Source organism: Tachypleus tridentatus, chromosome 6 (genome assembly GCF_004210375.1).
Source record: "Tachypleus tridentatus isolate NWPU-2018 chromosome 6, ASM421037v1, whole genome shotgun sequence".
Taxonomy (NCBI): domain Eukaryota; kingdom Metazoa; phylum Arthropoda; class Merostomata; order Xiphosura; family Limulidae; genus Tachypleus; species Tachypleus tridentatus.
In genome coordinates this window covers 14076569-14104404 of record NC_134830.1, presented here as the reverse complement: position 1 = coordinate 14104404, position 27836 = coordinate 14076569, and the positions used below count along the sequence as shown (strand labels likewise).

The 27836-nt window shown below is 31.4% G+C and overlaps 1 protein-coding gene across 2 annotated transcripts; it reads right to left on the bottom strand.

The window, feature by feature from the left end:
* Nucleotides 1–575: 575 nt before the first annotated feature.
* Nucleotides 576–27759, bottom strand: LOC143251961 (uncharacterized). 2 transcript variants are annotated; one of them, XM_076503367.1, is made up of 8 exons: nucleotides 27541–27759; nucleotides 25580–25664; nucleotides 19346–19452; nucleotides 14200–14351; nucleotides 10537–10663; nucleotides 7383–7567; nucleotides 3829–3958; nucleotides 576–2703 (listed from the first exon to the last, which is right to left on the bottom strand). In XM_076503367.1, exons 1-8 carry the CDS (start codon nucleotides 27630–27632, stop codon nucleotides 2595–2597), a joined length of 987 nt encoding a protein of 328 aa, XP_076359482.1. In that variant the 5' UTR covers nucleotides 27633–27759; the 3' UTR covers nucleotides 576–2594. The 2 variants fall into 2 exon arrangements, with proteins under 2 accessions (XP_076359482.1, XP_076359484.1); XM_076503369.1 differs by having other exon boundaries at nucleotides 19346–19446.
* Nucleotides 27760–27836: the final 77 nt, after the last annotated feature.

The window sequence follows — 27836 nt, the reverse complement described above, 5'->3', positions numbered from 1 at the left end:
TTGCCTAAGCCTTTAATATGATCTGTTAAAAATATTACTTTGAATGATCTGGTTTGGTTTGTTTTAAATTTTGCACAAAGTCTATTTGCGCTAACCGTCCTTAATTTAAAAGCATAAGACTAGAGAGAAGGCAGCTAGTCATCATCACCCATGGTCAACCTTTGGGCTATTCTTTTACCAAAAAATAGTGGGATTGACTGTCACATTTTGATGTTCCCACAGCTGAAAGGGCGAGTATTTTTGGCGTGAATGGGATTCGAACCCATGACCCTCAGATTACGAGTCGAGTGTTTTTATCCACCTGCCTATGTTGGGGCTTAAAAGATCTACAAACATAACAATGAAGTGTGTGAAACTTTTGTTATCCTGGGCTTGAAAGATCTACAAACGTAACAATGAAGTGTGTGAAACTTTTGTTATCCTGGGCTTGAAAGATCTACAAACGTAATAATGAAGTGTGTGAAACTTTTGTTATCCTACAGAGTTCGTATACTTAAGCTTAATAATTTGTTAATAATTTTACATGTGAAAGTAATGTCCTTAACAGTTTTTTAAATAACAACAGTAGTGAAATATACTGAATTAAAGCAGTTTATTAAACATTTTAAATTGTACTTTAATTACAAATTTTGAGAAAAACAGTTTGAAACATGCAAGTTTGTACACTTATTAGTTTTAGTAAAATTTAGAAAGTCTTCTAGTTTTAAAACAGTTGTTAAAAAGTACCTGTGTATTTTTATATACCTACAAAAATAGTATATTTGGAATTATAAAGTGTTCTCAGTTAAATTTTTGATACATTGTAAAACTGGCAATTACTGAAGAAATTATATTTCCTTTTTTTAAATTTATATAAAACTACTGCTTGAAACTATTTAATGTTTCCTATTAGAATGTATAGTTTATATATATATAAAAGAAAAACTATATTGTGGTGCAATGGGTAACTGGTTTTACCTTTTAACAATGGATATTTCTACAGGTGAATTTGTGAATCCAAAAATGGAAGATTTCTTTTTTATACTCTTGATTAGTAGAAAGTGTAAAAGCTTGCAACGTACTACTGCTTATTCTGTAGAAGTTTAGTTCTTTGTACAAATTTCAGTCATTCCAACACTGTGTCAGCTATAGCAATATTTTATGATATTGAGACATGTATATCTATGTACCTTTAAGACATTACATACAAAATAATAGAATATATAAAATTGTATAAAAGTTAATTTGATTACAATAAATCAAAAGTATCTTATAAGAAGTTTAAATTATTTTTCTTATGGTGCATACATAAACCTCAAAAATGAATTAAAAACAGTTGTGATCAGACAAATAAAAGTACAATTGTTATAAAAAAAATACTAAACTAATTCAACATTATTCAGAATTACATACTACTGAAATATCACTAGATGTTACATACGCATGTAAAAAAATATTTGATTACAAAACACACTTGAAATTTCAAAATTTAAATACAGAAGTTTGAGAACAAATTTTCATATATATAAAAATAACCTTCAGGCAATGATAAGTTAATACATAAAAAATCGATATACAAAATACAAACGTCTAGCTATATAATTAAACTAAGTACATGTTAGTTAAATCAAGGAAACAAGTATTAATGTTCAGAAATTAGACATTTTTTAATAATATTAAATTTACATTATATAATGCACATGTATAATAGGAATCTTTACAACAATAATGTATTAAAATACCATGGCAACAATATACTCTTTTTGTTTTTTGAAGCTCCTAATAATATTTCACAGTTATGTTGATAATAGCACCTGACAATAAAAACATCTACCTAATAACATGTTTAAATATATCTTTTTAGAAAATGGGTTGTCATAACAAAAAGTAAAGCCTAGAAATATCTCAACAATATCACCCCACAACAATTTATGTACCTGAAATTATGAAAATGAGTAATTCACAATACTTATTTTTGAATATGTTGCAAATCAAAATAAGAAACAAAAGTAAACTTTATGGTTAGTAAAAAAATTGACCTCTATTTGGTTTATTCAAACTGTCAAGGAGGAATTTCTGTGTCAAGTGTATTAGATTTTAAAAAAATACCACTTGTGTTCAAAACAAAAAGGAGAAAAAAAACTGATGAATTTTTGACATAAGATGCCAATGAATTACTCTTAGCTCAACCATTTGCTTTGAAAGTAATGGGTTAACTTTTTACATTGGGACACAAAATTGATTATTTTAATTCAGCTCATTCGTATTGCTACAGGATTGGTTACAACCCCACAATACTTCATGTATTTTCCCACTTATCATCTCTCGACGTTTTTGAACAACTTGGCAACAAATAGGATTCCGAGTTAACCAGTTTAAAATAAAAGCAAAAATTATTGGCAGGAATAAATATGTGAAATGATATTTTAACATTGGCAGATTTCATAATAAAATTAATACAGATAGTAGAGTGTAATAAAATATTTCAATATTAAGAATAAAAATAAAATGCAATTATAATCTGTTACATTTATAAAGACTAAAATTCACAAACAATTTCATGTCACTCAATGCATAAGTTACTGATATTTAATTACTGGGCACTCCAGCAGTTTTCAAGTTCTTCCAACTTCTAATCTATTTAAATTAGGCCCTTTTCGTAGACCAGGATTTGGACCTTTTTGATTGTTGGGATCTGGGCCATTCACAGGAACATAATCTTTCCTGAAAAAAAATTACAATAATTATAACAAGAAAATAAAGGCATGACCATAAAGACAGTGATAAAACTTAAAACTACAGGATTAACTTAATTAAATAGCAACTAGTCTACTTGTTTACAGACGATAAAGATTTCTATAATTGCATGTATGTCTAAAGTGTCAACAGGTTTCTATACTTCCAAAGATTATAATTAGAACAGAAACGTTTGTTTCAACATTAAAAGGTGCAAACTTAGCATGCTGTTTGAGATATACACATGAGAAATGAAAGGCGTTTTAAGGTATCAGAGTACGTTTTCCTTTCATATTTGTTATTTAACCACAAACTATTTCTTACAATACTGGAAACATCTAACAACAGATGCTGAAACTGTAATAAAAACACACATTAGACATAAATAATATGGAAGAGTAAACCTTAATTAACACGCACACTTTCCTCAATCTTATAAGTTTATATCACTACCATAACTATTTCTGATTTTCGTGATTTAAATGAATGCGTGATTTAAAACTTTACACATTCATGTGCAATAATGTCCTAATTTCTGTGTACTTGATACAGAAGACTTAGCTACTGATAAGGACTAATTATGTAGTTGAAACATCAATTTTAGATAGAAAACAATAGCTCCTCTGTAATTCATGACAACTGAATGAAAACCATTTAACCACTTCAAATTTTTCTGTAAGAATAAATTTAGCTTAGTTTTCTGTTGTTTGTATACAGCTTATAAACTTGACTGTTACAACAGTGTTATATTTTTTTAATGCAATGCTTAAGAAAATGTACAGAAGTTAATTAAACATTCATATCCTGCATGTGTGTACATGTTCAACTTTTATCAACAAGTAGCAAGTCTTTTATATTAGAATTCCCATGGGTCAGATGTAGTTTAAAAGATAGAGTTACGCACATGTGTTATCATTATGTGAATTACGATAGTTAGTTAATAAATTTCTACATTTGCTACTCTTGTTTCTTTCACATTCTGTCTAGTTTGGTTTCAATTGTATTACTTAAAAGAATCAGAATTGTACTTTATAAGAATAAAAACTACATTTTTGCCATTAGGTAGTGCATAAAGAACTGAAAACAATATCAAACACAAACACAGCTACTCACAACAGGAGGCCATCACTAGGTCCTTTACAAAGGCTAGGATCAGGACCTTTGGCACTATTTGTGTGCATTAGGATGTGCCAGTGATCATTTTGAGTACTTGTACTTGGGGTTTCCTGTCTTCCACTTTCTCCTATGAAATGAACATTAAAATATAAAATGTTAATAAAAAAAACAAAACCTACACAACTAATGATTCTTAAGTTTATTTCTGAAATAATATGAAAATGAAATTGTTTTACATTTCTATTATATTGAAAATTATAATTTATCAAGTATTTGTAGATAATATTTTACCAAATATATATTTTCTATGTTTTATTTATTCAAGTAGTTCGTTATTTAAAGTTGAAAAAGTTATGAACCATCAGTCTACAATACTTAATTTTATACCATAAACATATACGAACCAGACTTAAAATTTGTTTCATAATTTTGTTTCCAGTTATAATTAATAATGATTCAATCAAAATAATTAATTTTTATAAAAATATTCTAGTCTCTTTAAAAAAGTTTTAGACACAGAGAAGACTGCTATTAAAACTACAGAAAACCAAAATATATATTAATACAAACAGCAGACAATGCCTAAAGTTATAATTTTTCTATATGGAAAATGCACTTCTGATAGGTACTTCCCCTTCCAGAAGATTAACTATTCTTGTTTATTCCTGTCCCCTATATACAAACTTTCTCTTTAAGCATGCCCTACTAGAATCATGCAATTCCAACATGCTCTCATGTCATGCCCTATTGGAATCATGCAATTCCAACATGCTCTCATGTCAATCATCATACATTACCTCTCCACCAATAGGAGCATGGAATACCCATGTTATTTCCTCTTAAGTGTCTCTGCCAAATTATCACTTTGAAATTTTGCAGAAGACAGAATCACTGGGGAAGAAGGATGTATGGACTGAGCCAAGGGGAAAACTGTCCAATGGGAGATCTTGCCAAGGACCAGATGAAAACCCTGAGTAAAAATGGAGAACATGAACTGCAGGATGTAGAACCAGTGACTGGGGTTGATGATGGTAGGTGAGAAATAAAAGAATGGATACAGGAGGGAATAACTGGAATTTGTGTAACCAAAGAAAACACCATTTAGCTGGCCAATAAGGAGCTAGTAGAAGAATGTGGCACAGAGTGATATGGACTAGGAAAACCACCAGATGAAATATATAGATAGGAGGATAAACATATAGGAACTTGTGGAACTAATTATGGCTGAAGGCATCTATTGTCAAAGCCTGAGAATGAGGCACTAGGGAACAAAAGAGGGGTAACTTGTAATGCAGGGTGGTGGCAATAGCATTGATGTGAAGGAAAAACCCACCAACTACAAAGCCACCTGAAAACGAGAAGCTCAAGCTGATTCACCATCAGATAAATCTTGTCAGGGTGGGGAAGATGATCCTTCATAAGATCAAAACCACCCAACACTTGACACAATTAAACAAATGTGGTAAGTGTACACCCATCAGGAGATCCAACATACAAAACCTGAGGGATCTAAACCATGAGCTATATTGGTAATTGATATATGCCACAGGAGTAAACTTGTCAGAATTAATTATCACCATAAAATGATTGGTAAGAGGTAGGAAATGATACAAAGCTTGATAAATAGCTAGAAGCTCAAGGAAATGATCAATGACCCAAAGCTTCTCGGTAATCAACCCATGCACCCAAGTCTTAAAGGTCATAAACAGGTATAAATCCGGGTGTGGAGGAAGAAGTGGGACATCTGCCAATGTACAAGTCTTGTCCAACCATCTAAAAAGAATATCCACTAGTGAAGAACGAAGTGTAATAGATGCAGCCAAGGGATCCCAAGCAAGGTTCCATTGCATATTGCATATGTGCATGACTTTGGAGGACCAGTGGTGTCATAAAAGACAATACTCCTAAAAGTGAAGGAGCAGACAAGGCATGGTAAACTAACAATTTGATAGAATAAATCTGGAAGGGAGAACCTTCAGCCCAACTGAGGTGAGTGTTGAAAGACTTAAATAGCCAAGGTACTGGGTAAGACTTTTCCAATTTGATTAATCATAACCTTCCAAGCAGTCACTTGAAGGAGATTATGACTGCCCAACTACAATCTAGAGTAAACTAGAAGAAGCCAGTGACCCATATAATAATGAAATGCAGCCTCAGAACATGAAGAGCAAAAGTCCTGACTACCCAACAGAAAACATAAGGTGCAGAGCAAGTCCAAAGGGTAGGGCACAAAACTGGTATGCCACCCTGTGATGGGAATACATAGGTAAATGCTGGTGACATCCATCTTAATCATCTATAAATTTGAAGAAACTGCCTATCACAGAGGGAGATTGGACTTTATGGTGAAATAAGGAAGGTGAATGAAGTGATTGAGATGGAACAGATTGATCCAAAGCCTACGGAGAACGAGGCATACTGAAATTGTCATTTAACAGGAAGGCAAATTGTTCAGCTTGGATCCAAATGTTAAAGAAGGAGTAGGTGAGGGATAAAACATCACAAGCCTGAGAAATAAAGTAAGAAAGAAACATGTAAGGTTGAACTGTATCCTTAGAAAAGCTATGGGAAGGCATGGCAAAATTAGGAGGTGAAAATGGACGATCAAAATCCTCATTAGCCTCAACAAGTTCAACATGTTCTAGATGTTAACCGGAAGATTATCTAAGAAGGTTGAAATGTTGTTCTCTACTTTATTTTAATAAAAAAGTTTTAATACCCATACCAGCTGTCTTGAGATATATTTTTACTTCAAGTGGGTTTCTCGTCATAATGAACTGTGTAAGGTTTAAGATACAACTATGATCTCAATAATGTAATGAATTTTGAACATACGTTTAACTTTTTCAAACATATATATTATTTTAAAAACAAGTAGAATGAGTTCTGTTTATTTAACGTCAAATTTATTGCCAACAAGTCACAGACACCTACTGTAGAAGCATCCTTTGTCCAATACACTCATATATATTTATATTACTATACATACTTCAAAATAATTTCTGACATCAGCAATTAGTTCAATCCATCCCATGTTGAGATGGTACATATGAATTAGTTCTAAAATCTGGTTTCAATGACATAAAGAGATGAAACTAGTCAATCATTCCTCCTTGACTGGATAACAGTCTATCACAGTTTAATCCCTAGCTATTAAGTGGTACCCATTTTACAGTTTGGTACAGTGAAAACTGGGGTAAAACATCATGTTCAAAGGCACAACATGTTATGAGCAAGCCTTGAATTTGCAACATTTTGATTAGAAGTCCAAAAGACAAGCCAATGAAACATGCTTATTTCTAATGAGCAAAGTCAAACTTGATATATATATATATATATATATATATATACACACACTGTTTTTTATTGGTCAAGTAGACTTATAGAAATGTAACAAATGTTTACTGTGGTGTATGTGAGACAATTTCATTTTCAGCCTCTAATATAGTCTCCAAAATATTGCAAATGTTTAGTCATTATACATAAATAAAGAGTCAATAGCATGAGTTAGACTGTGGGAAACAAAATAATCATATTAAACATGTACCTACTTTTGTTATGTTTACTAGACCACTTCCTGTTGTTTTCAGAATTAATTTCCTCCTCCTTAGATGTTTTATCTAAATTTTGAATAGGGGTTTCAACACTCGCACATTCCTTGGGAGATGAAACAGTTTTAATATACATGGTTTCTTCAGCTGAGATAGGCTCTTCTTGAGCCTGAGTTTCTAATTTGCTATTAATTCAACAAAAATAAGTAAAAACAGTTATATTATCTAGTAAATTTAAGTGAAATAGTTATTTTAAAAAAGTTACTACAATGCCATCAAAATTAAAATCTACTGCTTTAAAATAGTTTTCACCGATTCTTTTCAAGCATTGCTGAATAGTTATAGCATGGTTTAATTAAGGGAAAACTTCATATTACTAACATTTTAACATTTTATAGAGAGTTTACTACCTCTGTAGATAGGATACATGGATGCGGATATATTATATCTGGATTGTCAGAAAGCATTTGACAAGATGCCACATAAAATCTTGTTAATAAATTTCTCTTTAGGTGTTGGAGATAGGGTGGCTCACTGAATAGAAAACTAGCTGGCTGAATGAAAACAGAGAAGTGATACAAATGGTGTTTAGGTAAACGGGATTAATGTTACAATTGGGGTACCTCAGAGTTCAGTGTTCTTATTAAATGACATCAATGTACAGATGAAGGAATAGTCAACAAAGTATCTAAATTTGCTGATGATATTAAAGTTTCAGATGTTGCTGGCTGTAAGAAGTATGTGGCTGCTTTACAAAAGGTTTTACAATATTTGGTGAGTTGGGCAATTAAATGGTAGAGACTATTAATTATAATAAATACATTGTGATGCATGTGGGATATCACAATTTAAGTTATGATTATGCTTTTGATGGGAATAACCTTAATAGTGTTGTGAAAAAAAAAATCTTAGTGTTCTGTTTGATTAGTTTTTTTTTAAGCCAGCCCAAGCAGTTTGCATTTCTTAGTGGCAGGGCACTTCTGCAGGAATGTCAAATACAAGTCTAACAAGGTATCAATGTAATCATACAACTCATTGGTTAGGCCACATTTGGAGTGCTGCATTCAGTCCTGAGCTCCTTATCTTGGAGAGAACATTGAATTGTTAAAAAGAGTTCAGAAGAAGGCTGTTAAGATGATACCTTAAATGGAAAGACTGTGATACAAAGAAAGGTTAAAATTTCTGAAATTGTTTTCTCCTAAAAAACAACAAGAGTTAGAAAAGATCTGATTGGTGTTTGAGATTATTAAGGGAATTGATAGTTGTCACATCATCATCTTTTCATACTGAATGATGAAAATGGTCATCAGACTGAAGGAGGGACACAAATATAAACTTTGTTAGGGTAAGAGCCATCTTTGGCTAGTATAGCTTTTATTTTTCTAACAGGGTGGTTGACCTTTGGAAGGGGTTGTCTTCAGATATTGTATACATAGTTAAAGAGAACTTAAGAGAGGGCTCGATTAATATTTGAAAGACAAAAGCTCCAAGCATTTTATTTTTATTTTCATTTAGCACAGTTTAGATGAACCAATAGGTATTTTGCTGTCATTAAGTTATGTGTATATTAATAATACTTTTTCATTTCAATTATCACTGATAAAAGATAGAAATTATGGAATATTTTTGTCTCAATGAACATTCTGATCATTTCTTACTATCATTTTATTTTTTAAGTTTGAATTACAACTTAGACATTTTTGTATTATCTTCTGTGTCTCCACACAAAAATCTTTGTTTTGAATTTCTTGTAAAGCTACTTCAGGGCTATCTATGCAACTTAAAATGTTCTACAGAACATGTTCTAATGACCTCAACTAACATTTCTTTATCTTATCATAACTTTACATTTGAGTACATATATTCAGGATCAGCTTGAAAGATTACACCTTTTTCTTATTGGTCCTAATTGACCTTTACTTATTGGTCAGTATTGGTCTTCCTAGAACTTGATGTGTAATAAAATGTCAAGCAGTTAATTAAATATACATGATAATTTATTGTAATGAAATGGTTTACCACTGTTATGATTCACTATTTTAAACAACCTTTAAACTGGACACAAGCATTTATTCATGAATCTGATTTGAGTAAGCTAACATTTCTCTTATCAGATGCAACTGGGCATTTTTAAGCCACTTAATCACAGGTTAATGTTTTCGACTGTAAAACATACTCTCATAATTGTTTAACCACAGTGAAATTTTAATACTGTTTTTTTTGGCTTACTAAAACCCATAATTATATAAAATTACTTCATCTGAACTTGTTAACTGTATTTCATACTTCATTTTTACATTTGTTTTGTGTCATTCAAACACACACAAAAGACTTAAAACAAGTTATGATAAAAATTATTCCTGTTAAACAGAGCTTTCCTCAGAGAATAGCATAAAAAACGTAATAAACACTTTATAAAACTAAAGCTTCACACTTTTTCAACAGTAAGTAAAAGGTAAGAGGGAAATGAAACACAACAACTCAATCTTGTGTACTGGAATTTTATGTGGATGTGTTCCCAAACTCAGATTCCAAGTTTTAAAAGTCTAATATATTTTTATTGGTATTAACTAGCTGTTATTTGTTCTGCAGTGTCTTGTAATAAACTCTACTCTCAGTACAAACTTTAATTTCTAACACTTTAATACAATTATAAGTTCATATTGTAAGTTAAGTTTGAGATTTTGATTATGCAGTGGTAATAGCTGCATGTAGTGTGGTTTGAATTTTGAACAAAGCTACTCAAAAGCCATTTTGTGCTAGCAATCCCTTATTTAGCAGTGAAAAACTAGAGAAAAGACAGCAAATCTACACCACCCATAATTCCAACTTTTGGGTCACCCTTTTGGTGACAACAATGGGATTGACTGCCACATTATAATGTGAAAGGGCAAGCATATTTGGAATGGGGATTTGAAGGTTCTAATCCATGACCCATATATTGTGAGTTGAGCACGACCATACCATGCCTAAATAGCTGTTATTTAGAATTTAACATGCTGAGCTGTAAACACACTTGAATTATTTGTAGAAATCCTATAACAAGGAAATTTACTTAGAAATTTCACATCAATAATATTCAATGTTACAAGCAAAATATCTAATATTACCTAAACACATCCCACCATTCAACTAGTTAGATTTCATTACTTACCTATTTGCACTTTCCATTGTTGTTAGCATGTTTCTGACATTTATTTCATTGTAATGGCAACTTTCCAGAACCATCTGAATTACAAGTTTATCAAATGCTGGAAATTCCTGTTCAAACATTGTTTGAACTATGAAAAAATCAAGTACAGTGTGTTAATTATCTTGGGTAATAACAGAAAATAACAAAGCATTAGCAATATTATTTATTTTGTTCATACTATCTTTGCTAACAACAACCTGGCATATGTTACACATAATTTTAATACTGCCAATCTTGTGCTTGTACAAAATTAAATATAGTTTGATCTTGCATTACCATGGTTTTCAGCTCAACAAACTGGCTTTAATCCAGTTAATACATAATAGTTCTTATTATTCACAAATCTTTAAAAATCTCTTTTTAAAATAGAATAAATAATTAGATCATTTTATCCAAGAACTAAAAATATGCTAACACTTTGACACAATCACTAGCACACACATTTTAGCTTTAGATCATTTATATTTGATAAACAATTGCACTGTAGCTTTTAATATACTTTTATGATTCATCTTAAAACTCAATAACACTTACAAAACACTAATCACTGCACCTGTTCAAGTTAACAATGGAAACAAAATGTACTTCTTAATATTACTGCTCTACATTTTCTCAGTACATTGGATTAACACTGTTTCTATGAAAAGATACACACGGTAATGTTTACTTTGTACAACATCTTGAAACATCTTGGTGAGCTTTTAATAAATGTAACAAATCTCTGTCTGATTTCACAATAAGGCATTTTTACTGAATGTTGGACTGCGAATACACAAATAAATCTTTGTGAGGCAATTTTCATGTTAAGAATAATACTTATTTGCATCTTTCAGTTCTCACATTTCATTTGAATCGCCCCCTACATCCTTCTAAATGAATGCAAAATTTTTCTGCTAAAGCTACATTTTATTTGCTATTTTATCTATCTTAAACACTAACTGTAATTAAATTATCTATGTAGATAAAAATGTGAAGTAAAAAAAACAACCTTTCTTATTCTTTAAATGCATCATTTTTAACATTTTTGATTTCCTTATATCCATAATTTCAACTGCTTACTTTTCACAGCTGTTTCATTGTAACTTCTTAACCGTAGTTTGGACCACTTACCTTCATCAAGAGCATCAAATTGCAGTGAGACCTTATTAGCCATCTCATAAATACAAGTAGCAAAGTGAGTGGCTCGTGATGTTTTCACTTGCTGGTTAAGGCTTCATATTTTTCATTAACTTAGTTGTTCCAATAAAAATACATGTAGCTTTCAAATATGTATCTTTGAACACCAAAAACACACACTAGAACAGAATATCCCAAACTAGTACAATTTATTTGTTTTCTTAACTAAGTTAAAGTAGGTTAAAATAATTCTGTTACCTGTTCAGTGTTTAGTAATAATGATCATAGACAAAGAATCTTAAACCATCTGTTTACTATGCCACAAAAGAATCAATAAACCTTTTATAGAGGACTTTTTGTTGGTTATAAATATGCCCATCAAGATAAGAGCACGTTAGATAACTGTTGTGGAAGCTATAAAAAGATAAGAGGAGTTTCTCTGGTTGATTTATATAATTTATTGATATTTCAGCTAACTGAGAAAGCAGAAAGTTTAATTTTTTTTATTGCAGCTTGTATTTCTAATTGGTTGGATACTTCAACATCAATAATAAAAAAAAAAAACATGCAATACAAGGACATTAAAAGTGCAAGCATATCACACGATATGGTGAAATGACTGAGAATCTATTTCAAATATTTCTATTTGAAATTAAAGCTTAGATAATATAAAAAAAATAACTATAAACAAGATTTTTGGGTTAAATTTATTTGCATAAAATAATAATAATAAAGTTGTTTCATTTAGTTTTGAATGAAACTCTTTAGAATGTTGTGATATGCAAGCTTTGACCCAACTTTGTAGATAGATCACAAAATGTAGTTCTTATGCTGTAGAGAAAAATAAGAATTTCCACAATAATTTAACAGTCTTGTTCCAAAAGTAGTATTTTTAAGGTTGATCTGCTAAATAATGTGAAAAGTAACCACAACATAAAGAAATTAACAATAATTATAAATTAATATTTTCAACAATGGAGGGTTGTTGACAGCATCTTATTGACTAGCTGAATGATTTATATTAGAATAAACTTCTTTCAGCACTCTTATTTATACATTTGAAGCTAATATGAACATACAGTCAGAGTTGAATTTCAAAGTTCACTGGTTAATTTATGTCAAAGCCATAAAGTATAAAATGTTTCAGTAAATATGATCACAGTTTCCTATAATGAAACTATGCAATATCTTCATTCAATATTTTTTTTTTCCTATCTTAACTGGACTATTTATAATTTGTTTATAAAAATACTGAAGGTGTCTAGCTTGTCATAAGTGATAATCATGGACTGATATACATAATATGTTGCATTTGTCTGACCTCAACATTTCTTGCAAAGTTCTCAATCAAATGTTATAAGTTTCATTATTAGAAAGATCTGAAAAGTCTGAATTGCATATTGGCTTTTTTATTCAAAAATAACCTTAACCTGATTTTTTGCTTAGTTAAAGTTCTTAATTCAATGATTACCCTACACCATGGCACAATTTCATCAGATCACTTGACAATGGGCTTCAATTTCAACTTCAATTTTTCTATTTGAAAAGCATTTCACAAAAACAACATTTAACCCACATGTAATTTCCTAAAAAAAGAACATTACAGTAAATACAACTGTTATGGACACTTTAGACCTGTATAAGGTCTAAAACAGGCATGCACAATTTGTCCAAAAATGTTGCATATCACTTTGTGAACAAGCATTCAGATGTTTCTGCACATTCAGCTAAGTTTACATTTACAATTTTACATTTCTATTTACTTTACAATAAAAAAAAGCTTCAATTCATTTCATAAACTGCTATAAACATCTCTTAGCTATTTGTTTCCCCTTTAGCTTGAGTTTTATTCTTTATTTTTGCAAGTTTATTACTTTCAACCTGTAAAAATGTGTCATATATTGAATGTTCATAACTGTATCCTACTCTATACTCTATTAGAAATATTATAACTATACTTTGTTGTTTACTTTGAGTAATTTTATTGAATAAAGTTGTGTGGTCTTAAGTAATGTTACGTTTACATGGGTTTGTTTATCTAACCACAGAAAACTTTTTCAAACTAACCAGGATTATCAACCTAATACAACACTTGCAAGAAATTGTTACTTAAATGCCATGCATGAAAATAATTGAAAAAGGAAAATTCAACCAAAAAGCATGAAAACTAATACAAATGTTTTGTATACCATGGTTAGTGTAAAAAATACTTGTTCAAACAAGAAAATAAGGAAGTCTTCATATAAGTTTGTTGTTTACTTATGAAATTCAGCAAATAATGTAAAAATCTAAAAATAACAGGACATTTCACTTAAGTTTGATGAACCAATTAGTTATTTTTTTCTTTTGAAAAGGCACATTAAGTCGTAATTTTCTAACATTTTTACTGTGTACAAATATCAGTTTTGCTAATGTAAAAAGTATAGATAGTTTGAATATTATTGTGACAAAAGTAATCTTATAATAATTTTTTAAGAAACTTAGATAACAAAGACAAACTAACAATACCTGTTGCCTTGTCATCTTCTTTGATCATAGCAGAAGGATAAGTTGCCTGATCAGGTTTAGTGTTTTCAGCCAAATGAGCTAATGAAGTCACATTCAGTGAATCTGGTAATTCATTCAGATGATTAACTGCTTGAGGAATATCATTATTGGATCTATAAAAATAAACAAAATAATAAGTTAAAGAAAGAGAGTTTTCTATAAGTTTTTTTTTAACTAGTTAACTGAATATATTTAGAATATTAATGAAAAATGTTAGTACATGTTCACAAGTTGGACAATGTGATTAAATAACTGTTTACACTGCTTTTATTCACAAAAAAGTTGCATCTTGATGTTACTGTAAACTTTATATTTATAGTTTGAATTTTAAAATAATACTTTAAACTCAAACATTACAATGCCTTGCACTGTTCAGCTTCAAGAACACAATTACCCAATACAGAGGAACCCCTCTAAGCAGCCACCCCTTGAAAGCGGTCATTCAATCACAGTTCCTTCTTTTGTTTTCATAATCCCTAATTATGTACAGTGAAACCCCTTTAATCAGGCCAATTTGTCTCAGTCCCGAAGGTGGCTGCTTTAGAGGGGTTCCACTGTACAGAAACATAAGGAATACAAAAAACAATATTTTCCTAAATAACATATTTAAAATATACATAACTTGTAAAATTAAATATGCTAGACCTAACTTAACATTTTGAGTCAAGAATGTCCAAAATGAACACTTCCAGTTAATTAAAAGAAGTAACAACAAACAGAACTGTCATACATTATCAACTGGTCTTTTCCTATCCTCCCCCAACATCTAAAGTTTAGCATCTTAATTATCAAAAAGAAAAACACAGGTATTTACCTGTGTAGGTAAAAAGAAAGGAGCATAATTAATCACAATTTATAATAATCTTTCAGTAATTTGTGAACATTTTCAAAAGTTACTTCTATCTATGTTACAAACTGTTTTACAAATTCACCTGGAAAAAAAACAAAAAACAAAGAAAAACCTTATAATTCAACATGTTAGATTACTTATATTATACTGGATGCACAGCCCCACCAACAGAGTATGACACTACACAAACCTTCATAAAATGAAAATCTTATCTGAAATAACCTCATCAGCTACTTATTTTTCAGCCAAATAGTAAACCCAGTTGTGAGTTTATAACAACATGAAACACATCATTCATTACTGAAACAATATAGATTTCCAATAAAAAAATAGCATACAAAAAAATGTTATGCAGTGCAAGTATGTAATGATATTAAAAAGTCCATCGCACACAAGTGGCAAACATCAAAGCTGTCGATATTTAACCATTAATGGCATAAACCATAAAAATACAGAAAAATCCTCTGAATTCATCTACATAATATATGAAATGTGAAAAAAGGAGGAACTAATTCTATAAAACAAAATTAATGCATCAGTGAGAAACCACAAAAACGTAGGTCCAATGAAAAAAACCTCACAGCATAAGTTTAAACACTTGGGACTTACCTAAATGAGGAGATAAGATTCTTTTTATAGCTGTTACTTTTATTTTTATATTTTAGAATTGAATGAACTCCAAACAGAGATCTACCCCTAAAATTCTTACAGCTCTTCCTTCTTGAGTTTCTCTCATGCAGTTAAGAACCATGTGTATTTGTGTATTTTCTTATACCAAAGCCACACTGGGGCATCTGCTGAGTCCAATGAGGGGAATCAAACCCCTAAATACCCAAGGGAATTTACATTGTGAATGTCCTTGATACAATATAGAGCATGAGTTAAAGCATCCAAAATTCTACAGTCTATTGCCTTCCATATGACTTGCTGTACCAATTCCAGAAGAATTTACATCTATGTTTTCCTGCTATAATACAGATTTATTAGTTGCAATTGTGATAAAAAAACCACACACACACATCATTTGTTTGGGGTGAGTAGGAAAGTGTTTAAGATATAAGCATTTATTTGAAATTTATTATGTATCTGATATTTAAAACTAAAGTCAGATTGACTTAATTTTGAAATACTACAAGTCAGAATACCTACACTGAGATAGAGGAGGGTACTGAGATATAAGGATCATTCATTCACCAAATATTTGATGAAAGAAAGATAACAATCTACACTAAAAATTAGACATTAGTTTGTCTCAAATCCAAGACCAGAGTAAAGGTCAATGGACTGGATTCGTGAAAGAATCAAGTGGGGAAGACCAGCCTCATGACAGACTGGGTGAAATTGAGAACACTCAGAAGTAAAGGCATTTTTCCTGAGCAATGTATCTTATCATTCCAGATACCCTTCAAAATAATATATTAAAGAGGTTGGGTGGCATTTTTGTAACTGCTGAGTAATAGACTTTCTAAGGTACTGTTACAGACAATAAATAGTATTACAGTTATTGAAGATTAAAGTGCAATATATCTTTTTGTACCTGTAGTGAAAGATTTTCATAGGATGACAATAATGATGTTTTCTCAGTACAAAGCTACATAATGGGCTATTTACTCTCCCAATCTACTGCATGGAATTGAATTCCAGATTTTAACACTGTAAATCTATAAACTTACTACTGACCAATCAGGTGACCTCATGAGAGAACATCAGAAATAACCAATAACAGGACATGCTCCTGAGGTTAATATATCTAAATTTTATTTCAAAAGACCAAGCACATAAAAAAGACCTAGCTTAATCATTGAGTAACTAGAGAGAAAAAAAACAACCAAGACAGACAGAAGAATGGGCTTTATAACAATAGGACAGTTCAGTGGGAATACCAAATATTAGTAAGAAAATATAAAATAAAGCTGTAAGATATTCTGCATCCTGTTGTAGTTATATACATACAATGAATTTTTCATCTCCTAGACCTCAAATGCTATGCAAAGTTGTCTATGTGGAGACAGGACAAAGAACCCTAAGCAGAATTAATGTATTTGGTGGTAGACGTAATAAAGAAGAGCATGTACATTAGACTCTTAAGGCTTAAATTTCCACAAGAATAATTTAAGGATTCCTTCAACAATGTTCATCTGAACTTCAATATGTACCAACTACAACTTAACTACAGCATAAGTACTAATAAAGATTTGGATCTGTGGAAGAAATGTAGAAAACTGGGTGATCAAGTGAGTATATGTAAGATACATGGTAGATTAAATGTTCAGAAGAAGCCAATCATCCATGTAAAAGTGAAAGCTGATATCAAATGAATGGGGAAGACCACAAGGGTAAATGCTCTGTCTATTCAATAGGAAATGTATGGAGCTGAAAGAAAGTGAAGTGAAACTATAAACCACCCTCAATGGCAAAAATTAAGTGGATCAAAGAAAAAGAGATAATCCACATGTTATCATCCAGTTGCCAAAACAAAGAAACTTCCAGAATTTCATATTTTACATTCTGAATTGTCTACAGTTGACATGGACTTCTAAACTTCTCACTTCTTTTAAAATGGAATAGGCATAAAATCCTGGAGAAGTAAGATAAATAATTTCAACTGCTCTTTTCTAAAGGTCTGAGAGAATCCAGAATTTATGAGCACATTGAACTGTTTGGAAAAGGGGTTGGAATAACATAATGAAGAGGACAAAGAAAACAAAAACAGTAAAACCCAGACTGGAGGTTCTCTCAAATCTAAGGATCTCAGAAGCCCAGGGGTTTTACAAATGAGATGACCTTCCTCTGCCTACTTCTAGATTTGGTCAGTTGTTAAGGATGAAAGGAACAAGTAGAAGTATCAGGGGTTGACTAAGAAGTAGACAATGAAGGCAAGGCAGGAGGATGAATATCATTTGCTGGGTATTTTGAAAAGATGCTATAACACTAATAAGTGTCTGCTAGCATGCCTCTCTTCAATGGGGATTTAGACTGAGTAAGATTCCTGTAGACAAAGTGATGCAGAAAAGAAGTTCTTTTGAAGATGACTAAAATATCTGAAGAAGAGGAGAGACACAAGTACCTTCCAACATAGCATGACAGGTGGGCCAAGGAATCAAAAAAGCATAACAGCCACATGGTAATAAAGTAAATCAGTGACAGTAGTCATTAATGAAAACTGTATGTAGAAACTTCATACTTACTAAAATATATCAGGAGAAAAAATGTAGTTTATAATTTCACAGAAAAACAATGTCTACCAATCTGTGGGCTATGGTCTTAAAATAGGCAGTGGAAGATGATCCTGTTAATAGGCCACTCATACAACAAATGCAACAAGTGTATAAATATGAAGGCTATTAACATTTCTAACAACAAAACAATAACCCAAATATTAGTAGAAGGTGAAAGATAAAAAAATTAAAGAACTGAATAGTCTAACGTGACACTAGCACCCTCAGATATAACAAAAATAGGTTAAATATTTGAAATAAAAACTCATCGTTAAAAAAGGAAATTGGATAACAGATCCTCTTTAGAATTATGGCTAGTTGCTCAGTACCTGCTCTGCAGACACTAAAGGCAAATAAGTCCGAGCAAAAGACTGGTCTTGTTCATCATCATGAGATGCAGATGTTCCTTCTATTTGAGTGTTTTTAAGTACCTTATTTTTAAAGTGATTTTCAACATAAAGTTTTACAATATGTTTCACAATGAGCTTTTAGTAAGCATAATAAATTAATTGAAGTGCATTAAAATAAATTTATTAAACAATGTTACATATACAATGTCATACATCTAAATTTTATAGTGCATCACAATGACTCAAAATATGACAATTATGAATTAAATAAAAAATACGTAATCACAAAAAGAGAAAACCCTACACACAAGCACATTTAGTAGGTAAATGTTTCTTTTTCAGGGGTAAAGAGTAAAATAAATAAGAAAAACATTAAACATGTCTACATTTGGAAGGTGAACTATTTGGGTTTACTTATGTTCAAGTCAAAATTTATTTGAATAATTGATGCATAATACTTTTACATAAAATATAAAGACAAACCTTCCATACAAAATTTATGTTAGGATTACAAAATATGCAGAAATTCTCAAAGTAGCAACTGGTTAGAAATATTGAATAAAATCTTATGCTTTTTCTTCTATACATAATAGAAAAATAAGTGAATTTATTCAAAAATAAAATTCTCAGAAAGAGTTTTCATTATAGTTATTTTTGCAGTTTTATGAACTGTAAGTTACACAACTTACTCTTTTAAAACAACCTGCGTTTTTTTAGGAGAGAGTTCTGGATACTGATTTTGAATTTCAGTAACTGAATTTTCTACTGTTCCAGCTCCATGAGAATCACACTGTTTCTATGAAAAGTTTTTTTTATTTATTTGGTCCTCAAAGTACATAGAAAAGAAACAAAATACATTAGCACATTCAATTAAAAACATATGTCAAAAAAGATATTCTAACTAAAATATCAATTATAAATAAAACATATAACTTGCACCATTTTGATAGGAAGGCAAATAGTCAGATTGATTTTAACTTTGTTTTGTTTAAAACTACTACTGGATTGCAACACTAGACATACAATATTTGTTTTCACCTTACTTATACGATATATATATACTATACACAACATGCTCGCATTCAACTGCAGGAGGCAGACTGTACAATATATGGTGAATTAACAGTTAATGGGTTAAAACAAGATGTGTTCATCCAGAGCAAAGAAAGAATAACGAGATTCATCACTGTAAATGACATTGTCCAACTGTTCTAACCACAGTTTAAATGTTCGGGATTTGACATAATGTTGCCTTACCTGGTGAGAGACATGGTATGAGCGAGTTGTAGTCCATCTACAAAAAATATCCAGCAGAACAGAATTCTCTATGCATAACAGATATGACAAAAAGCAACCCCAAACTTTTGTAAAATACTGGATTATGGGATTAATAGCAGATATACAGTTCAATTTCATATCACATTTCAAAGTTCATGAAGAAAAGACTGATTAAATTAGGGTTGTAGAATAAAATTTTACACTAGCATTAAGAAATGATTAGGTTAACAGTCACATTAATATATTTCAGATGCTCATACCACTAATGTTGCATTTAATAACTGTTTAATAACTGCTTCTCTTTGAAGGTTCATGAATTTCTTTTGTCAGAACATTTAGATTCCAGCTAGTTAGTTGTGGCAGATGCCGACCTTTTTAACCCGCACGAAAGTGTATGCAATAAGACTCATTATTTAGGGTATCCTATCCCAATACTTGTGGTAACCTAGTGTATATCTGCAACATTTAAACTGAAACTGATAAGTGCACTTGTCCTTCACTCTTTATCTTATTTTACTCCTTGAAATGTGTAAACTTTTAATGGTAGGTAAAATTTGTCACAGCTTATTACCCTTATATTATGGGTTGGGTGGAGTCCACCCAGCTCATAATCACAAAAGTAATTATATTATGATTTTTGATGATGTGTGCTTCTCTTTACAAACTTTTGCAGGTTATTGGTAAACATTACAAGGTTTTTGAACACAAAATATCAGGTTTTTAAATCAAATATTAAGATTCTTTAATTAAATATTTTCTCTTATATTTTTTAAAATTATGTTGACTATCCAATATGTAAAGTAATTTAGGTTTTAAGATAAAAATACATTTATACATAAGAATATTTTCAGATTTCACATACAAAATATTTATAACCTACTACTAGCATATAGGTAATTAATTTTTTTCTTCGGAAAAATATTTTATATTTAATTGTTATTGTTACTGCTACATTTCTACAAAATCTTTAACTTATTACTAGCCTCTAGGTAATCAATTTATTGTGTTTTTTAATACTTAATCTGTTATTTTAACTACTGTATTTCTGTAAGCATGTTAACTTGAAATAACTTTGTTTCTAGCTGAGACAAGAAGAAAACATTAAAAGTGGAGATGCTGGGTGGGAAAGTGTGCAGACATAAGTATCTATCAAAAATACATTTTCATATTATGAAGATGTTAATTTTGAGATGATACTTCACTTCCACAGACAGAATAACTAGAATTTCACACTGAAATGGTAGAGAAGCTAGTGTAAATTTAAACCTTGGTTAACTCTTTTCAAAAAACACCTGAAAAGAAAGCCCATGGAGTATGACAACCACTGGAAAGGGCTTTATAGGAGGACTGCATCTCATGTTAACAAGGATATACTCATTGTTCAGAATGTAGAGGGGCAAGAGACAAATAGGCTCTAAGTTTTATTAATACGGGCAGGATAAGAACATGGCCATTGCAAACCATTAAGCAAATTTTCTTAGGGAAAAATCAGACCATACAGGGTGTGCTTACCTAGTCTTAACTGGACAGACTGAGGCTGCAGGAAGAAAGCATATGAACTATTTAAAGGGTGACTTGCACTATACGCTGTGTGTCATTACAGTCCTAATTCTCAAAGTAATGTGCATAGTTTAATCAGTGAGGAACTCTCCAAGGTTCACAACCCCAGCTAGGAACTGGTCAATGGTAAGAGCCTTCCATGCTTCACTTATAGAGGGGGAAGAATTTGCATTTGAGAGACTCAAAGAAGTGTCTGAATCCCCATCACACACCTGCCAGAAAAGTCCTTTACTGGAGACAATGCAATGGGAGTCCAGAAAATATTATTTTTAAATAAGCAAGCACAAGTCAAAGAAGTAGGTAGACATTTCCCTGGTACCAGATTTTTTTCATGATAGTGTATGGAATGGTATTGCCTGGAATGAGCAATTGGGTAATTTTGTAGACCATAAGGATACATCTATTGGTTTTATATAACATCCAATCTCAACAATGGGTACTGATAGATTCAGGATGGATGAGTTGAGTGCTTTATGCTTCCCCTAGTCCAATGCTGAGTTTGGAAAATAAGTACACACTTGGAGGCAACATCATTCAACTTGCAAAATCCTGTTAGATGGAAAGGGAGAGAAAATAAAACTTTTGGCCATATCAAATATGGTAGGTTGATTTATAAATGGTAACTAGGGAGAAAGACAATCTTACAGATAATGAGACAGTCAAATGACAGAGATAATGTCTGACAAATGTGTGGAGTTGTCAACAAGCCTGCCTGAAGGATCTGGTCCAAGTGCTGACAAAAATAAGAAGCAAGAGGATGAGACAGGTGCAAACTTGATACAACAAGACATGAAAGAGCCTGTGAGCATTTACATCCAGTGAGAAACACACCAACCACAGGAGTTGGCAGATCCATATGGTAAGTGTAGTTGATTAGAGGCCCTTGGATGAAGAATGGTTCTGTGGTAGGAATAGATGATGGTGAAACCCCTGAAACAAAGTAGTTTATGATAAGCAACACTGAACAGCCCAAACAAGACAAAACAGCTGATAAAAGTTTAAGTAAGAACAGAGACAAGAGATAAAAGAAGGGGAGATAAGGGAAGAATGGTTGCCCTCACAAACAGTTGAAGCCTTAGAAAGAAAATGAGTGGTCTTGATAGAGGAGTAAATAAATGCAATGGAATAGAGAAGTATGAAGAACATAAATATCTGCATGACAGCTGCCACAGTCAAAAACAAAAAGGAAGAAAGTCTTAAGAGAAGGGTGGTGTTAAAAAGCCAATAGGTCAAACAAAGCATATGTGAGAACATGTAACACTACATTAAGATTTCAGTCAGACATGGAAGTAAGGCAAGGGAGATGGTAAAGAAAAGAGATCAAAATAGAGTGAACAAGACAGGGAAAGAAAATATCCTATAAGAATGGGAAAGATGAAGGGTAGTGAACAAGGCTGATTAATAACCAAACCAGTGATGGTGGACATCAGCAAACCATGAAATACAAATAAATGAATAAGGCAGAAAAGCATGTTGCAATAAAACAGCTGGGAGGAAAGGAGTAGCAGATGGACCAATGACAAAAATATCTACCAGATCCATTAACAGACAAAGTAGAAGGATGACATGAATTGGATAAGAAGAATATTGTGCAATAAGAGTCTGTTCATAAAAATAATGAACCAGACAAATCCTACCTGTGAAGATGAAGGAATGATAACCCTGGAAGGAAAAGTTATATGTGACTTTCAAGCAATAAAGAGGACACACATGGTAGATAAAGAGAAGATTATTCACCAATAAAGAAACAGAATTATCCAGGATTGAGCTGGCCAAGGAGGATCCAACAAGGAGTGGTGAATATCAAGACAAAGACCCAAGAAGAGTCTAAGAGTAGAACAGGAATACAGAAAAAGGCCAGAAGAGAGGAAGACTGGACTTGAGAGGAATGACAAAGTCCTAACTGAAAACAAACCCAATAAAAAAACTTAGGTTGGAGATACTACTCTGTGGATAGAACATGGCTGAAAAAGGTAATTTGCCACCAGGTTCAAAGGCCCTGGCACCTGAAAAGCCATGTGACATATCCAAAAAGAATGAATACAGAAGAAGAGATTCAACACGTAAAAGAAGAGTCCTGGTATGGATGCCCCCTTGACAGTTAATAATTAGAAATTATTGTAGAATTATGTTAGAGTGGATATTGCCCAACCGATGGAGAAATAGGAAAATGCTTGATGAAATTCAAGATGAAATGAACTTTCTTTATGCTCAAAAGCTAGAGGTCATGTTATCATTCAAAGATGCATCCCAATCCAAGAGGTAAACATCATTTCTTCACAGGAGATCTGTTCAATAATTGTGTTAGTATTGACACTGACTAGACATTAAGACAGTCCCCTGAGAAGAAAAGAAGGGAGGTTACATCTGAGGACAATGGTTCCTGAAAAAGATAGAACTAGTCTTGCAAGGTCTACTTGAAGAGGTACATGCTTCACATGTGTGCACAACAAGGGAATAAGTGTTTCCATGGAAACCAAAGTCCCCAAAACAAAAGAATTTATTGTGCAGGATGAAAATGAGAGGCATAAACCTTGGTGACCATACATTTCATAGCTCAAAGTTGAAGAGGGAAAGGCTAAGAAATGACTGAGATGAGAGTTGAAGAAAATACCCAGATGTATTAAATACTGTGTTGGTGTGAGAAAGGACAGAGACAGCTTGACAAAACATCCCAAATGAGCAGCCTTCTGCAGAAGAAAAGGCAAGTAGAAGTCAATCATCTATTTAGAAATGAAATCTTATTCCCAAGTTGTGAAGGTGCCAAACAAAGACCCTCATAACCTAGCTGAAAATATAAGAGACTGAAGCTATGTTGAATGGAAGAGCACAGCATTGAAAGGTTCAAATCAAATGGATGATACACAGAAAACATCTGGAGGATAATGCAGTCAGGATATGTAAAAAGGCACTCAACACATCAACTCTGGTCATCCATAGATCAAGTGATAAGCACAACCTTGCCCTAAATCCCTTCGAGCACAATGAAATGTCTCAAAAGTAAAGAGAAGGGAGGAGAAGTACTAACCCAGAATGGTGGGGACAAAGAGAGAAAGATACAAAAACTGGGCACAAGAGAACAAAACATAAGATAATGGGTTCACTTTCCAAGCAGGCAATAGAGATTCCAAAGACTGGGAATCTAGAAAATAAACAGCTGTAAATCAGAACTAAAAAGAATAGAAGAACAAGGCATATGGGCATGGGTGTAGACATGTTCAACAAAGGAATTAGCATGAATCCTAATATTACATAAAAGAGGAAAGACAAAGTAATCCTGGGAATTAATTTCATGGAGTAAAGAATGGAAAGAATCAAATAACACATGAAGAAGAGGAAGAAAAGAACATAGCTGAGAAATTGTATCCAGAAATAGACTGGAAAATTGAGGAATTTCCTTGAATGGTAAAGCAAATCTGGATGAGGGACAAGTTCATTGACTTTCTGATCATTCTGAAACAGAGGAGAAAGGATATCAGGCCAATTGAACAGGAAGCCCAGTATGCACAACAGAACCCATACCACAATGCTTGACACTATAATGAATTCAACAGTCAATTTTCCAGAAGTCAGCCACTTTGTCACTTTTACAGGACAAATTTGAAACCACATTCACTTGAAAATTAATTATAATACTCAATGATGCTTTGGGGTTAGATAAAGTAGAAGAAAATTTAAATTTCTCTGAAGAGCACAATTCTCAGTAAATTAAAAATAGACTGAAAAATCAACATATCTGTTAAAGGTAATGTTCAAAAACGAATGAGGTTATTTTGCATACAAGTGTTTAAATGGAATTACTGCATGTGGAGGTTGTGTCACCCTTATATTGGTGGAGGATTGTTGTCACATGGTTCAGTCATAATGCACTCAAAATTTTTAGAGAAGTTATCTCAAGGTTAGTTTTATGTAAATCTCATAGGCAGATGCACAAGGAATATAGCTATTCTGTATGCAGAAGTGAGATATTGTCTTAGAATTTTATTGACTATTACTTTGATTTAAATTTTAGCAGATAGTAATACAAAATAATGAATAATAGGAAAGAATTAATAAACAATACAAACAAGAATAAAAATACCTACAGTATGTGTTTCTTGTGGCTGATAACCAAGATTCTGACAGGGGTTCTGCCATGAGGTGGTCTTCTTTGAATGATTGATATAATAACTGTCAAAAGAAAAACAGTCTTTTTCAATGGATTCCAAAGTCATGAACAAATGTTTATAAAGACATTGATTTTGTTTGTTTGTTGTTAAGCAGAAAGCTATTGAATGGGCTTTATGTGTTGTGCTACTAGGGGTATAAAAACTAATTTTTTAGTGTCATATGCCCAGAAACTTAAAGCTAAGCCAATGGGGAGTGAAATATATTCATATTGATTAGATATAGAACAATGCATTGTTTATTTCTTGTTAGATGCTCTCAAAATTATGATACAAACTTCTGTATTTCATGTACAAAGAATTTCTTATAAAATCTGAACAATGTTAATATTCTAAACTTATTAAAAAAACATTAACAGATACAACTACAGAATTTTGAGGTTTATTGGTCAATGAAGCTTTATAAATCTTATGGAGAATACATCAATGTGAACATGTAAGTTCATACTAGCCAAATAGTTCTTATTTTTGTCATTTCTTCAAAATCTGTTTAACAAAATACTTTAGCATAGGTGAATAAAGTTATTTTGGCTCTCTGAGATGTCTTCTGTCAAAAAAACATAATATATCCATATTACAAAATAAAAGAATAAAATCATACATACCAAATAAAACATTAAAACATTTATCTCATTAAAATTTCCAAATAATTCTCTTTAAATCAATACCAGCTATTCTTGTTTAAACTAAGATACAGTTCCATTTCGGTTTTTGTTTTAACTAGCTGTATATGTGATTGAAAACTGGTTCTACTATAGCTTTGCTTCTATTGGCACTTTAGAGTCTACCTTAAAAACATTATATTACTTATAACAGAAAATAATATATTGTACATAATATACAAAAATTTATTTTTAAACTGATAGTGCTCTATTAATATTATATTCTATTTGAGTTATCTAAAAATGTTTATTAATGATTAATATGATTACAAGTAAAATATTATAAAACATATCTAAATAAGGTAAAAACATATACTGTTGCTTGAACTTGCTCAGGACTACAGATCAAATCTGGATTTAGAAATCAGTCCTCAATTCTACACACTAGCCACATATGATGTCTACACTTACCAGGGCATCAAACTCAAAGATTATAATTCTTTTCCACTGAGGATATGATACACTCTCAAACAATGTTTATCTTCAATTTCTAAACTTATCACAGAGACTTTTAACTGTATGTTTAAAAACACTGTCTATTTGTTTTACCAGTGAGATGAATTAAGCACAAGAATAAATGACCATCCAGTAAATTTTTCATTCTCGTTTTAATAAATGAATTAAAACATAGCTAAACTTACAGAACTTGAGTAAATTTAAGAGGTAGTTATAATAATATATTTAAAGATTTATTTCTCTTTTATTTCTATGAGTAGAAATAAATACAGAAATATGACCAGAGTTTAATTTCTTTTTTTTAATGAATTGTACTTTTTTAATTTATATTTCAAAATTTTGGTTTAGCATTATGTGGTATTTAAACATGTAGGTTTTATGTGCAACTAGCAGTTATCTTTTTGATAAAAATGCTATGAGTATTCTCCTCAAGTCTTATCTTTATTAATAACATCCCAATTCCAGTGTTAAAACTATCCAAGTTTAGACCAACTAACATGAATATTTGTATATCATAAAACAAATGAAACATGTTTAAGAAAGTGCTGTTTTTTTCTAACAGAAAAAAAAAATAAGAAAAAACTCAAACCTAATTTTGAAACTTAAAGTAAACACAGCTTTCTAATAATTTTTAACTATTTGTTTTTAAGTAAAAACAATAGGCTATCTGTAGCCTGTAGTGATATCAAATTATTCCCAGAAGCCTGAGTAGGTGTGATAATAGTAATATTAGTAATAAAACACTTAAAACAATATTCTTACAAACGTCCCGAATTCAGATCCAAACGCTGCTCCCATCCTGGAGGGAGAGATTGACTAGATTCTTTAGGTTTTATAAGTCTTGATGCATACATAGTTCAACTAATGCAATTTATACAGTGTGTGAAACAAACATCATTAAACTTTAATACGCATAATCTATCGCCTCACAATAAACACCTGACATTGGGCACAACTTAAAATACGAAAAACTCTATATAGTTTTCATCTTATGATACGGAAAATGACCCAGTTTATAACAACACAGAAAATAATGATAAAAACAAATAATTTATGAA